A 15,975-nucleotide genomic window follows, 5' to 3' on the forward strand; every position below is an offset into this window, starting at 1 on the left:
GGGTTAATATGTGAATTGTTAATTTTCTGAAATGATCTGACTGGCATATATGGAGTTAATATGCTCATTGTTCAATTTTTGCAGTTATCGTACTTGCCTGTCTGGGGTTAATGTGCTTATTATCCTTTATTTTCTGAACTGATTACACTGGCAAATGTGGATAATTTTGGTAAAAGGTGGTGTCAAAGGGGGAAATTTCGTCAACTCACTACCATTTCACCGAAGGACCCTGCACATCCATGTACATAGCATGTGTGTATGTTTTGAGGTCCTCTGGTGGGCCCTAGGCAGCCCATAATATTTTTTGCCTTGATCTTGTTACATATGGCATTAAATCAGTTATTTGCTTTATTTTTTATCATTAAAGTGCAGAGTGCACAATATGGTCCTTAAACATTGGTATACTAAATGGCATAAAAATAAAACGTAATATAGCATAATGCACAAATATGAAACATTATGCAAAATAAACGTACACTACTGGACGCATTCCTGCGATAAATCAACAAATGGAGTTTAAAAAATGATTGGGCTTTTTTGGATCCAGAAGCAGGTCACTCGGCAAAGAGCAATTTTGGACACAAATCACCATGGTTATTCTACAATTCTAACATAATTATGGCAGTGCTTCAAGTTACATCTTCCACAGTTGCAGCAGATGTGAAATGACTGCAATTGTCTTCCTGCTTTAAATGCATTCTGTCATGATTTTTTTGGTGTACTTTTTAAAATACATTTGTTGCTTCAAGAATAAAATGTTAAATGGTAGAGTGAATTAGGCAGCCATCTCAGTGCATTGTGCCTGAGTCTGAGCTTTCAGAAGGAGCCAGTGCTACACATTAGAACTGCTTTCAGGTAACCTATTGTTTCTCCTACTCCCATGTAACTGGAGGAGTCCCAAGCCGGACTTGGATTTCTTAATAATGAGTGCTATTCTGATACCTACTGGGAGCTGCTATCTTGCTCCCTTCCCATTGTTCTGCTGATCGGCTGCTGGGAGGGGGGAGGATATCACTTCAACTGGCAACTCAGCAGTAAAGTGTGACTGAAGTTTATCAGAACACAGGACACATGGCTGTGGCACCCTGGGAAATTAAGAATATACTATCTCCATGTGAAATTTCAAAATGTAATATATAAAAATAAATCTGTTTTAAAATGGATTTCAATGCAGGATTCTGCCAGAGAAGCTCTATTAACTGATTTGAAAAAACATGTCTTCCCATGACAGTATTTTTTTAATGCAAATTAAGTGCAAATTGCATCTTAGCATTTTCAGAGAAGGGTTGCACCTCTTCCGGAGCAACTTCATGTACACCTGAATGAACTGGGTCCCGTTGCTCTTCATATTAGAGCACCCTTTTGCAAATTACCCCTTATCTTTGTGTGTAGAAGTAAAAGGGGGGTAAAAACAGGAAAAATCAAACAGTGGAATTTTTCAAATTCTCATTCCTAGTTTGTGCAGTTGACCTTGCCATTGTGAGTTTTAATAGGAAATGGTACAGACAAAAAAAAGCTAATTGTTGTCTTGTACTTTTTCATTAAGTTTACACCTAATCTTTCTCAATCAATTTCTCATCTTTACATGCACGACGCGCAATGTGCCCTTGTTGGCTCATTTAGTTCTGGCCCTATGTCCCATTACAGTACTTCTCAAAAATATCTGAAATCTGTTTCACCGTACCCAGCCAAATTGCTCCCCAAACCACACACATGGCCATCTGTACACATAGCGACTGGCTGCATATGTCGCTTGCAGTCTGAATACAATTCCAGTTGTCGGAACATAGCTCCCTGTGATTTTTTTGTACAGTATTAGCACAGAAAGGTGCAGTTACACATACTATGTAATTTCTTTTTTTTTTTAATACCACTATTCAGAAAGCAATAGAAGTTTTTAATAAGGAAATGCTCTGTTTTTTATTAAAGGTGACCTGCATTTCAGAACTCTGACTTACCGAGTTATTGAGAATAGAAAGTATATTGATTCATCGTGTAAGTTCAAGTCCCAAACTCATTTAATTCCCCTACAGCTTGAAGCTGAACTAGAGAAAGACAAAAACAAAAGTGAATATAAAAAGCCGTTCTGCAGACTGACCATCTATTTTTTGGGGGAGGGGATGTGAAACTGCTATATTTGTGTGTTTGTGTATATATATTCTACATATAGGGGCAGATTTAGCAAAAAGTTTAGTGCTTAATACACAAAAACTCACCCATGTTCTATTCATTCCTATGGGATTTTAGAAGAGTTGCAGAGGTTACTATCGACAGAAATTCCCAGATCCTTCTCAATTAAAGATACCCCCAACACACTACTATATGGAGGCAGATTTACTAAAATTCGGATTTTAGCGGTTTTAGAAACTTGTGTGACCCTTTTCACTAAAACCGCGATCAATGGCTTATTTATAATAATGGTCATGATAATTCTGAATTTGTTGGTGTGCACGAAAAATTTATACAGGTATGGGACCCCTTATCAGGAAACCTGTTATCCAGAAAGCTCCGAATTACGGAAAGCCTATCTCCCATAGACTCCATTTTAATCAAATAATTCAGAATTTTAAAATTGATTTCCTTTTTCTCTGTAGAAATAAAACAGTACCTTGTAATTGATCCCAACTAAGATATAATCAATCCTTATTTGATGCAAAACAATCCTACTGGGTTTAATTAATGTTTTATTGATTTTTTTTAGTAGACTTAAGGTATGGAGATCCAAATTACAGAAAGATCCCTTATCTGGAATACCCTTAGTCCCGAGCATTCTGGATAATGGGTCCTATACCTGTATATATTTGTTTCAATTTCGACTTCTGTGACTTTTTTCACAAAGAATCTAAGTTCTGCCGCAAGTTTTGCAAAAAAAAAACTTGAATACCATAGCTGTTGTTGTTCGTTTCGGTACATCGATGATTGCATTGGGGTATGGGATGGGGATGTCTTTTCCCTGGACTCCTTTGTAGGTTATTGTAATAGGGCTGTGGAGGGGATTAAATTTACCATTGATACTGATCCAGTTAAGATACCATTTTTGGATGTAGTTTTTTCCACAACCGAGGGCTCTGTGGTTACAGATCTGTATCGTAAACCCATTACACGCAATACCCTTCTGCATGCAGAGAGTGGTCATCCCAGTGGGACAATTTTTGCATCTCCGGCGCATTTGGTCCACTTGGGATGTCTTCCAAGAGCAGGCTATGCTTCTGTGGGATAGATTTGCCCAGCGGGGCTATGATGTGGGAGTGATAACAACGGCCCATGAAAGGGCTGTGGCTACAAGTAGAACTGATCTATTGTGCACCGCAGGGGCTAGCAAGGAACACAGAGGAGGCTTCAACAGGAAACTCAGGTTCTGTACTACATATGGACGTGGGGTTCATGATATACAGAGGAGTGTGTGTAAATATTGATGCAGGATCCTGTGTTGCATAATATCTTGGATAAAACCCTCTTTTTACTTATAGGAAAGCTAGAAATTTGGCATCTTGGGTGTCCAAAAATTTGTACTCCACAGAAACCAAAGAGCAAGCAGCAGTTTGGTTGCACCGCTAGGGCACCTACAGGTGTGGTAGGAAAAGGTGCAAGGCTTGTGGCGCAATAAATTAGTCTAAAATCTTTATTGGTACTCACATGGGACACACTTTTGATATTCCTCAGTATTTCAATTGTTTATCGAAAGGTGTCATGTACACACCTGTGAGTGTGGGGCCCAGTATGTGGGTAAAACAATCCGGAAAGCTGGGACTAGATTTCTGGAGCATTTGTCAGCTGTGGAAAGGAAGGATTCTAAGTCTGCGATTGCTAAGCATGTGATGGAGAAACATGATCGTAGTGGGCGAGTGACATTTCAGATTATTGATAAGCCTAGAATAAATGTTAGGAGAGGTGATATGGATAAAAGGCTGTTGGACAGGGAAGTTTATTGGATCTACCGGTTGAAAATTACTGAGCATTATGGGGGGCCTTAATAGAGAGTGGGAGCTATCATGTTGCTGCTAATAACAATAAACAAATGTATTTGTGATTTGTATCGTAGATAATAATACCATGGGTTGTACCAGTGACATGTGAATTATTCTCCGTAAGGTATATGGGTAGTTATTCACATTCTGGGTATTTCTGTGTGAATGTTACATTATAACCTTAAAATTGTTTTGATGAGTATGTTACATAATACATTGTATTGATTCATTTTGAGTTTTTACAATGGATATATTCTTTATGACTTAACTACTGTTTTGGCTAAAATAGAGGGGGGCATGCATTGATATGGGGTTTTCTTTATATTATTTTCTTGCTTGTACTTATTTTTTCACTTATGGGGTTAATGTTTGATTATTAAGTGGTTAAGTGGGTGTGGATTATTGCGCCTATTTAAACTTTTGAGGTATGGGTCACTGATTCAGCTTCTCAGGAAGTGGCATGTAGCCATGAAACGCGTTAAGCTGTGTGGTGAGGACGTTTTGCTATGTTTTTAATTATGGAAATAAACATATGTTTTTAATAAGAAGTGTACCAGTGCTCCGCTTTTCACTTACGATTTTTGATGTCCCAGGTAAGTCCTCACTGCTATTGGCATGCCAGCACATCACAATCAGCAGGCTCTTTATATTAAAGAAAGGAACATATTGGGTACATTTAATAAATACCATTGATAATGTGACCAAGGGTTAAAAAGATAGTTGCAGAAACAAAGTCACCTTAAGCAAGGTAATGGGCAAAATTTATATTCTGATGGCGTGTTTCAAACATCTGTTCTACACTGAGAAGCCCCCTTAAATCCCCACATGTAAAGGCCTAGCAGCTACCAGAGTTTTTAGCGCACTTGGCCAAGTCAGTGTTACGTTCCTAGTTCCTACTGTGCCAAGATTTAGCCCAAAAGCACACAGTAGCAAAACAAACCTATTTTGGCTTCTGTTTCACATACTTTCAAGGGGGACCTAAACACATTTTTTACACACACTTTCAAGGGGAACTTAAACTTATGTTAGTGAATTCATTCAACTTACAAGACAAGTGTGAGGCAAGAAATCATGCACTCTTCTCCCCTGTGGTTGGGTATCCTGGTACCTGGCAACGTACCTCTCAATCTCAGGTTCAAAACCATCATCAGTGTCTGCAGCTAAGCCATGCATCATCATTGTCTGTGGCATTATGCAACATGGCACAGACAACGATGATCTCTGAAACCTTTGTTGGGGAATAAAGAAGAGCTTCCCCACTGATCAAGAGGCATCAGAAGCATGACTTGAGCACCCTAAGAGGCTCTCGATGACATACGTGTCTTCTGATGGGTCCTACGTTGAGCAGATCTGCGGGTAAAATGGACGGGGGTCATCAGACAAGACAGAACCCCATATCCTGAAAAAAATAAAAACAAGTTTCAGGGGAAACACATCCACCTCTTAATTAAAAAGTCAAATATACACATGCATGTGAAACATTCGCCACACACCTATACACCTATTAATGTGCTCAGCTGTGTGTAGTTGGTTTGCCCATAGTCCATTTAGTCACAAGATAACACAACAATAAGATAACACATGTTAACACAACAATAATTTGTAACTACTACAAATCCAAGGATGCCTAGTCAGTTTGTTAATTCTCACAGATGGAATTTTCCACAATGAATTTAAGCACAAAGAAGGGAAACTAACCCATGGCAGAATTTCAGTGTAAATGATATTACTATTAACAACGACATGATGTTATGCTGAAATTAGAGTTCAAATAATATTACTCATATTTGCATTACATTGGCCTGACAGGTGTGATACAATTAACAATAGACTGTAGCTAGCAGTCACATACATTGCCTTCATGACAGCATGCCCCTTTAATAGGAGTTATGGAATTTGATGTTGCAAACTGGTACATTTTACTTATCCACCAGCCCTGCAGAATTTTTCTTGGGTGAAGCCGGACTGAGGAGGACACAGGATAGTGACATTATGAACATTTCTGGGAAAGCCACTCATGATCACGGGTAGTGCTCCTGATGATGTCTAGGTGGTGTGAGCGGAATATAAGTGCAGTCAATGGCTCCCTGGCAATTTGGAAAACAGCTTTAATCTTATACTGCTTTAATCTTATCCACTCTGCCTCATTTGAAAGAAAGGAAATGAGCCTTTGCAAGTGCGGCAGAAGCACCCTGAGCATTGGTATCCTGCTGAAGCTGGGCTGGCTCATCCTGACATGTGGAGACCCCGTTGGAAACATCTAGTGTTAAGGAAATGCAAGACTGCAAGCAGTTTGCAAATCATGGGCAGGGCAATAGACTATACCATCATAGGATCCAGGTCCTGCTTACCGAGATCATAGACCTGAAGGATGGCAGCAGGGCTCAAGTGGTACATCCTTTCCACCTCATCATCAGCTAGATCATCAAGGGAAGCTACAGCCTTCCAGAATCAACAAGTCTGGCTGATCCTAGCAGGTGACAATGGAACAGGCGACTCCTGTTCCTGTTGCTGCTCCTGTTGATGCCCCTCTACCCTCTGATGTTGCCTTATTTGATGTTTGCCTTCAGGCATGAACAAACAAACTCAAATGGCTTCTGGGGAGTGTTTTTTTTGTATTTTTTTTACCTTAGGCAGTGTTTACCCAGCATTCTTTGCAGTCTTTAACCATTTCCTGTATCTTAAAAGCCAAGGACATATTAAACTTTGGGGAGCCAGAAACCACCATTGTGTTTTAAAATGTGCATGCAAAATATGTTAACGTTCCCCTTGAAAGTGTTTGTGGAAAAATGTTTAGGTTCCCCTTAAGTGTGTGTGACTAATGTGTTTAGGTTCCCCTTGAAATGGTGTAAACCAGAAACCACTATCGTGTTCAGGTTCCCCTTGAAAGTATGTGTGAAAAATATGTTTAAGTTCCCCTTGTGTTAAAGTGTATGAACTATAAACCACCAGTGTGTTTAAGTTCCCCTTGAAAGTGCAGAAACCAAAAATGTATTTATGTTTAGCATGAAAGTGTGTCAAGGACAGGCTAAGCTTGATAAGTACCTAAGACTAAATACCATCAGTTCCTGGACCTTTGTTTACCTTCATTAGCTGGTTCCTCAGTTGCATAGACCACACTGAAAAACAACAGTTCAGAATCTCTGCTTTCTCCCTGCTCTCGTCAGCCAATTGACCTCCCTCTGTTACTAAGGATCCCACCTGTTCCTGCTTCATGTTTTACCATTTACATATGTAAAAAATAAATTTGGATTCATTGTACTTACCTGCAATACCCATTTCACTATTTTAGCTTGTTGGATAGCTTTCTGCTGCTTTATTTTCCTCTTTGTACCTAATAAAGTTTCAGCTGTACCTTGAATGCCGTAAAAGCACATTTTTTCTTACCAAACTAAACACCAACCGTTCCATCAAACCATAAAGGTCTTTCCATGTTTGCAAGGGGTAACATACTGACATGTATATTTATTAAGCAGCATTTTAAAAGCCTTTCTCAGTTAATATATTTCAGGGATGCCTTTCTACTCCCAACATTTGCAGGTCTAAAATTTAGGGGCAGATTACCTCCAATATTTACATTTCTCAGTGGAAAGTTAGATCTATATTTATTGTTAAATGGTTTTCTTTAACTTAGCTGGTATACCACTCACTCCTCCTTCACACATATATATATATATGTGTGTGTGTGTTGGTTCATTTTTTAATGAATCAATCGATACAGCTAACAAAACTGTTTAATGAAGTCTTCCTTTTTAATAGGTCTAATTCTAATATTTAACTTTGATGCCTGGTTGACTCAGGTTGAAGTTCAAGACAGTCTAGATGGTATTTAAAGAGCTAACTTTGTGATTGCCAAACCTCTTTACTTAATAATCCAAGATTCTTTTATTTTGGGCATTGCGAATGGCGATTTCTTAACATGGTGCTTTTATTCAATACAAGGATTCCATTCTCAGCCTGAAGACTAAAGGCTTGATATGTGACATGAGTGGTAGAAAATCTTATAAAGGGGGTAATTACTGGAATACATTTTAAAATTACAGCCAGCATGGTTTTATGGGCAATGGAGCTTTCCAGAAAAATTGACTTTCCTTCTATAAGGAGGTGAGCAAAATCCTAGACACGGGGGTTGCAGTGGATACAATCTACCAAGGTTTTACCAAAGCCTTTGATACAGTACTACACAGAAGGTTATTGGTTAAATTAAGCAATATATATTTGTACTTGAATAGAGAAGTGGCCGATTACAAAGAGTGGTGGTAACTGGAATATTTGTGATTTGACAAGTGTTGTTAGCAAAGTAACACTGGGGTCTGTCCTTGGTCCTTTTTTTTTGTATTTATAAATGACCTTGTGGTGTTCATTGTAAATATGGTTTCTGTTTTTGCCGATAATACCTAAATAAGTTCAATGCAGAATATTGGACTAAATTGGAGAACTGGGTATCAAATTTAAGTTAAATAGTGATGAAAACAAGGTCATGTGCTTGGGTAAAAATAAAAAAAAGTGCTGTTGTGTTATGGGGTCCATTCACTGAGAAGGATTTTGGTATTTTGTTTGTTTAACAGATTGTGCAACTATACGCAGTGTTTACTAATGTTAATAAAGTGCTCTCCTGCATAAAAAAGAGGGTTGACTCAAGGGATGAAAACACAATTTTGACATTTAATAGGTCCCTGGTAAGGCCTCACCTTGAGTATGCAGTGCAGTTTTGGGCTCCAGTCCTTAAGAAGGATATAAATGAGCTGGAGAGAGTGCAGAGATGTGCAGTTAAACTGTTAAAAGGAACTAAGAAAAGACTATAGAAGCCGCTTTTGAGGGGACATGATTTCTGTTTACATTTGAGGATATTATAGACCGATAGCAGGGGGTCTTACACACAACATCAGTCAGCAGGTCATTCCACAATCTCACTGCCCTCAGCATGAAGAGCCATGATAAGGAAATTAGTGATACTGATGACCTACACTTAGGGGCTGATTTACTAATCCACGAATCCGAATGGGAAAAATTCGGATTGGAAAACGAACATTTTGCGACTTTTTCGTATTTTTTGCAACTTTTTCGTAGCCGTTACGACTTGAGCGAATTGTCGCGACTTTTTCATAGCCATTACAAATTTCGTGAATTGTCGCGACTTTTTCATAGCCATTATGACTTTCGCGAATTGTCGCGACTTTAGTATTGAGCGCTCGAAAAAGTCGCAAAATACCGATCATTACGAAAAAAACGCATTCGGACGCTTTTCGGACGTTCGTGGATTAGTAAATGTGCCCCTTAAAGTTTGAAGTGGTACAAATGGTTCTTCACAGTAAGGTTGGCGTAATGTGTGTGTATATCCATATATATATATACATTCATTAATAGGTCTCAGTGCAGTGAAGGCAAACAAATCCTAGCTGACACCAAGACAACAGTGGCACCACTCTTTGGATCACCTAGTGCTAAGAGCTAATTTAAAGAACCCTATATTTTCTTCTTTTTCTAGAAAGGCATCAAACCCTTTTTTGAAGAGAATTCCACGCGTAAAAAAAAGGGGCCCATCCCACTGACGTGTAAGACCTGTCATTCAAAATGTGACTCCTGCCTGTAAAGAGAATGAATATATAATATTTTGAAATGGGAGAGAATTTTGGATTCTGAATTTGGAACTGATTATATTCAGAAAGTTGTATATTTTGTGAGATAAAGCTTATATTAAATTTTCATTTTCGTGACACTTCCTCTTTAAGTGCCCTCTATCCATTGTAAATAAATACATTTTTTGATTTTCTATAACAATGTTTCCCAACCAGTGGCTCGTGAGCAACATGCTGCTCATCCAACCCCTTGGATGTCGTTCTCTGTGGCCTCAAAGCAGGGGCTTATTTTTGAATTTCTGGTAAGGAGACAAGTTTTGGTTGTATAAAAACCAAGTATAATGCCAAACAAAGCCTCCTGTAGGCTGCCAGTCCACATAGGGGCTATTAAGTAGCCAATTATAACTCCTGTTGGACCAGGAACCTTTTTCATGCTTGTGTTGCTCCCCAACACTTTTTCCATTTAAATGTGGCTCACGGGTATAAAAGGTTGGGGATCCCTGTTCTATAATATGTATTTTAAACACTAGAGACCAAAACTGCACTACATATGCAAAATTATGCCTTTCCAGTGCATTCTAAAGAAAAGAATTACTCTTTTATCCCATGAATCTATTGCCCTTTCAATACAGCTCAAAACCTTCAACATATTGTTAAAATTAGCTAGATGGCATGCAACTGCAAAATGATAAATAACCCTTGGCATATTTCTTCTTGGTGGCATTGGTATGGTATGCTATGAGGCATGATGCAGTCCTTCAAACATATTCACCGATATCAGACCTGGGCAAATTGTCATGTTTAAACAAATGGTTGACCAAATACTAATTAGTAGACCTAACTAATTTGTTTTTATAATACAGATATAGGTTTTATTATCTGGAATTCTTAGAACTCAGAGTTTTCCATCATTTGGATAACTATATCTTAAGCCTACTAATAATCATTCAAACATTAAATAAAGGTGGAGTCATGACTGTAATTAACTATCAGTAGTGCTATTGTAACTTGTTTTCTGTCACCATTATATAAATTATGGCTGTTTTCTTTGTAGGGAGGACTCATTGCACTGTTGATGCTTCTTCTTATATTCTCTGTTGCCTTGTATGCTCAACGGCGGTGGCACAAGCGGCGGAGGATTCCACAGAAAAGTGCCAGCACCGAAGCAACTCATGAGATCCACTACATACCATCTGTACTTTTGGGACCCCCTTCACGTGAATTTCGTGGATCCCGGTTGCAGTCCCACAACTCAGTTTTGGGAATGCCTATCAGGGAAACCCCCATTCTGGATGACTATGATTGTGAAGAAGAGGATACTTTACGTTGTTCAGAGAGAGGAGCCCAAGTTGCTGAATACAAAAACCACGTCAGTCAGGAAAGAGAGGATGAGAAGAATGAAACAGAAAAAAGAAGTAAGTGCTGAGCATATAACAAAATTGTTCGGGGGGACTGTGTTTCTAAGAAAAGGGTCATCATCTAGTTGCACTTATTTGCAAATTATATTAATGTTATTCAATGAACATGTTTTACTTGCAGTGCAAAACTGCAGATTTATTATTGGATTGAACTTTACCACACCATAGACAGGGGCAATTCTTTTCCCTAAGTCACCCTGTGCTTTCCCCCTCACGTCCCTGTGCCTACCTTTCCAGAGCCATCGGGGGGCTTTTTGCCGCCCCTGGTAACTTGTTGGGCGCTGCCTCTCACCTTTCCTTACGACAGGAGTGTCCCTGACCACTGAGTCAGTCATCCAGCAAACCATATTGCCCTAGAAGACAGACCTGTTTACACTTAAGATATAGGACGATTACGGTTTCTGCAAAAAGTGCAAGCCCTAAAATATCCATACATGGGCTAATATTGCCAACCAGTCATTCCTGACAAAACCGGCAGATTAATAATCCATTTTTAATAGCAAAACAATTAATACTTCTAAATTAAATCTTTTGGATTATCTTATCTGTGAATTTAAGCCTTTGTTTTATGCCCCACATTATGCTGTCTTTTAATGTTGTTGTAGTTACTATGTAGATACAACTGGAGACAATTAGAGATGTAGCGAACTGTTCGCCGGCGAACTAATTCGCGCAAATTTGCGGACTTTTGCCGATGTTCGCCACTTTGGGTTCGCCGCGTTTTTTTTTGGCGCCGCTTTTCTAGGTTTTAAAGTTCGCCTTCCCATTGAAGTCTATGGGGTTCGCAAAGTTCTTTGGCGAAAGTCCGTGAACGGGTTCGCGAACATTTTCGGCGATGTTCGCTACATCACTAGAGACAATGTGGACACATAGAATATTGCTGCATTTGCAATTAATAGACATATGGACGATATACATGTTGTGTGTTCTATTGTGGTATATATAAAGACATCTAGAAATGTTGTTTGCCCGTGTTTAAGAAACTGCTGTGGAGAAGGGGTTAATCATACAAATAAAACAGTAAAATATTTTCTAGAATAATTACTGTGCTAAACAGACTGTGTGATTCAGGGGTATTGTTTTGCTTGTGTATTATTCAAAATATTTTCTACAATTATATAATTCAGCAAATCAGTTATTCCACCATTAATCACTCAGAAGACTGACTCCCTCCCCATGTTGCAGGCACTAAGCAGTGAGGTATACTTACCTTGATGATTTGGGAGATGTTGACAATTAGCAATGTATAAATATTTTAATTGCTTTGCTCTTCAGGCTGATCAGACTCATATGGATCCTGAAATCATTAGCAGGTTGTTTTTCAAACACAGCCATTTGGAGATGATAAGTTTACAATCTGTTTCATAGGAAACAAACATCAGAACGAGGCACAGCTAAGAATAAGTATTATCTGAATGAGGAGTTTAGTAACTGGAACAGAGAAATATCTAAAAAAAAAGAAGCATAGATAGCATTGTTCAACATGATTTCCCTTTTCTCTGTAATAATAAATACTTGATCCCAACTAATATATAAATAATCCTTATTGGGGGCAAAACAATCCTTTTGGGTTTAATTACTGTAGACTTAAGGTAGGAGATCTGAATTACGGAAAGACCCCTTATCCGGAAAACCCCAGGTCTCGAGCATTCTGGATAAAAGGTCCCATACCTGTAGCATTAATTATTAAAAGAAAGACAAAAAGGGGACAGAAATAAGAATTAAAATCAGCCAGGATACAAGGAAAACTCCCAGTGGGCCCAGGTGTCAGTGGGCCCTCCTGCTCCTAACCATTTGGCCTGTTTCATGGTCATTCCCTATTTCTGAATGGGAAGAAAGAGGAGAAATAGATGGATGGATGCTAGCATGTAAATAAAAGAGACTAGGAGAATAAAGTGGTTGGGTGAGGAAAGAAGGAAAAATAGTTTGAAGGGTGGGCCCATAGCCTAAGGTTTTCTGGTGGGCCCCTGGGGTCCCGGTCCGACACTGAGTAAGATAACTGTATAGAAAGGCAGACATGAACACAGGACTATGGAAAAAAACCAGGGCTGCTCCTGCCATGAGGCCATGTGAGAACCATCCCGTGGGTGGCAGTAAGCGGCTACTTTATTTCAAATGAAAATAGGGCAATAGGTGCAATAGGGCATTTTGCACTAGTGATGCAGCCCGTTACTTGACACACTCCAAAGCTAAAGTTGTAAGTGCGGAGCTGGAAAGGGAGTCGGCATTAGTGCAGCAGCCTCAGGACCAGCTCTGCATCTACAACATTTTCGGAGCCCAGACAGAAAGAAAAGAGACAGTCAAGCTGCAGACACCTGCAAAAGCACTGAATTGGAGAACCACATTAGGCTGATGCCACACGTGGCGTTTTTACGCTGCGTATTTTCTCAGCCTAAAAACGCTGCACAAGCCACACAGCCCCTGACTATGGTGTTTTTCAGCCTAGTACTGGTGACGTAGCAAATCCCGTTTCCCATGGTGCTTACAGTGCAAAATAGTAAAAACCCATGTATTTCAGCTAGGTCTGGCAGCTGCCTTTGTTTATACATAGGAATAGGTTGCTGTGCAAATAACGGCGTATTTCGGCAAACGCTTGAAAAATCCGTGGTGAGGCGTTTTCTAGCATATTTACGCATTGTGTGGTTTCCTTTGAGTCTTTTCAAGTTATTTCTATGGATGATGATATCATGCGTTTTTCAGCCGCCGAGAGAATTAGAAAATACGCAGTGTAAAAACACCATGTGTGGCATCAGCCTTAAGTGCTAAATCTACAAACATTTTTGTCTTTGCTGTAGCTTGAAGTACTGATGCCTTCATTATTATACAAATTACTTCTTCTCAGGGAGAGTAGTAAGGATATAACTAAACATATCAAGGGGCACAATATAAGGGGCACAAGTATCAAAAAATGTGCAATTTTTTTTTTAATTGTATGTAATTGTGCCTTTTCCTATGATCTCCATGAATTTAAAGCCATATGAGCAATCATGACTGGCACATTTTCTCTAAAAAAAAAAACATGGTTCGTATGACTTCACTTTAACTTCTGTAGCATTGAGCTAGGGTAATTTTACTTTTATAATCATTTTGTTAATAAATCATTTTAAAAAAGCAGATTGCAAATTCACTTCTATCCAAGATTTTCACAATTTGTTCAGTTTTTGTAGTTGCGACCAATTGCATCATGTTATTTAAGTTTAAAAATGCACAGTATCAGTAGCCTGATTTCTAAGGACGGGGTTTTAAAATTAGGGGCCCATCCAAGCTTAACAGTTTATCAAAACCTCTCAATTCAAATACATAGCTAAGTTTACCTTTGGGAAATTATTTTTAAGATAAAATCTGTTGTTTTTCAGCATTTTCATGTCTTTCGTTTGCCAGAAGGTTTTCATGGCACTGTGGGGTTTTAACCAAAAATGGGTTTTTGCATGCTGGTTTGGCTCATGTCTAGCAATGTTTGGCAGGGCGATTTTTGATTACATATAAATGTTAAGTTACATATCAGTCAATTTGGTATTGTTATATATAAAATTAGAAAATGGACCAAATTGCAATCGGTTCAATAAAAGCTTTTTTTATTAAGTTTTTACAACAGATAGCAATTGTGAAAAATGGGTAAGAGGACACTTTATAGAAACAACCGTTATTTCACAGTTATTAATTAGATTATGCTTGCTAAAAATTAATGAAAAGCAATGATTATCTAACAGATACCTTTACATTTCTCAGATTCTTTAAGCCGAGCACATATACGACTAGGCTTTCTAAAAAATGAATACTTTTTGGTATATTTTGCTGTAAAGATTACCTTACTTATGGCTTTGACCTTGACTTTCTTTAAATGGGCACATCATTTTATTTTACAGGCCTCTAGTATTTCAAACTTCTTAATACAATATTTCATTAAAGATCATTATGTACTAAAGGTCACATCGTTTCTTTCTTTGACTTTGAATTTCAAAGGATAATCATGCTATATCTTGTCACGCAAGACAACATATCATATGTCAGTTCTGAGGAAGTGAGCCTTTTCCTCAAGTCTTATTTACACACACCACATCCATTTTTACAGCAACCTCTTTACCTTGATTAAATTAATGTATATGAACATAACTCCATTCACTTCAGGAACTATAGTGGACCTTGAGATTCACACCTCAGTCCATTTACTTTATAATACCTTATGTATTGCCCAAACTATAAAGAATCCATAGTTATTTATATATAATATATACCATGGGGCATGACCTTTGGCTATGTGTTTGGCATATACCTTTCCTTTGACCAAGCTTTTTGTTTCCCTAAGGATTAAAGTTGGCACCTTTATTGTTACAGTAATAATAAGCATAATGCATTGCATCATTTTAAAGACTGAGCGCACCTGTATTGTTGTATTTTTTGATTAAAAATCATTATGTTCAGTTCAGCACTATACAAATTTAATTTTTGAAATGTTGAGCCAGAAGACAAAAAAATTCAAGCATGTTTTAAAGACTTTGTGATATTGTGTATATGGTGTTGCCGTTGCACACCAATCTGCAGAGCAGTTTGATAATAGGGCAAATAAGGTTCAGTTTGGATAAGGTCAAAGATAATGTCAAAAATGTATTTGGAAGAAATAACATAAATGTTAATTGTTTACTAAATGGTAATGTGTTGGGGGTATCCATAACTGAGAAGAATCTGGGTTTTTTTGTAGATAACAAGTTGTATAATTCCAGGCAGTGTCAGTCTATGGCTACTAAAGCAAATAAAGTGCTGTCTTATATAAAAAGGGCATTGATTCAAGGGATGGAAACATAATTTGCCTCTTTATAGGTCCCTGGTAAGGCCTCACCTTCTTCGTAGCTGTGCCACTAGTTGGTGAAGCATTTACATAGTTCCTATGATGAAGAAAAAGACACATTCAGTGGATATTGTTCAACTATGACCTTACAGTTTTGCAATAGTCAGGACCAGATATATAAATACTCTAATAGTGCCCATTTCCCTGCTATTTACATGCCTCAC

The 15,975-nt window shown here is 38.3% G+C and overlaps 1 protein-coding gene across 2 annotated transcripts in view; it reads left to right on the plus strand.

The window, feature by feature from the left end:
* Nucleotides 1-15,975, plus strand: part of astn2 (astrotactin 2) — a 675,040-nt gene that overhangs the window by 110,015 nt on the left and 549,050 nt on the right. For both annotated transcript variants that reach the window (XM_002935205.4, XM_031891225.1), the window contains one exon: nucleotides 10,602-10,962. In XM_002935205.4, the coding sequence (XP_002935251.2) occupies nucleotides 10,602-10,962 (361 nt within the window). The remainder of the gene's footprint in view (nucleotides 1-10,601; nucleotides 10,963-15,975) is intronic.

The sequence above is a fragment of the Xenopus tropicalis genome, chromosome 8, assembly GCF_000004195.4.
Source record: "Xenopus tropicalis strain Nigerian chromosome 8, UCB_Xtro_10.0, whole genome shotgun sequence".
Classification (NCBI taxonomy): domain Eukaryota; kingdom Metazoa; phylum Chordata; class Amphibia; order Anura; family Pipidae; genus Xenopus; species Xenopus tropicalis.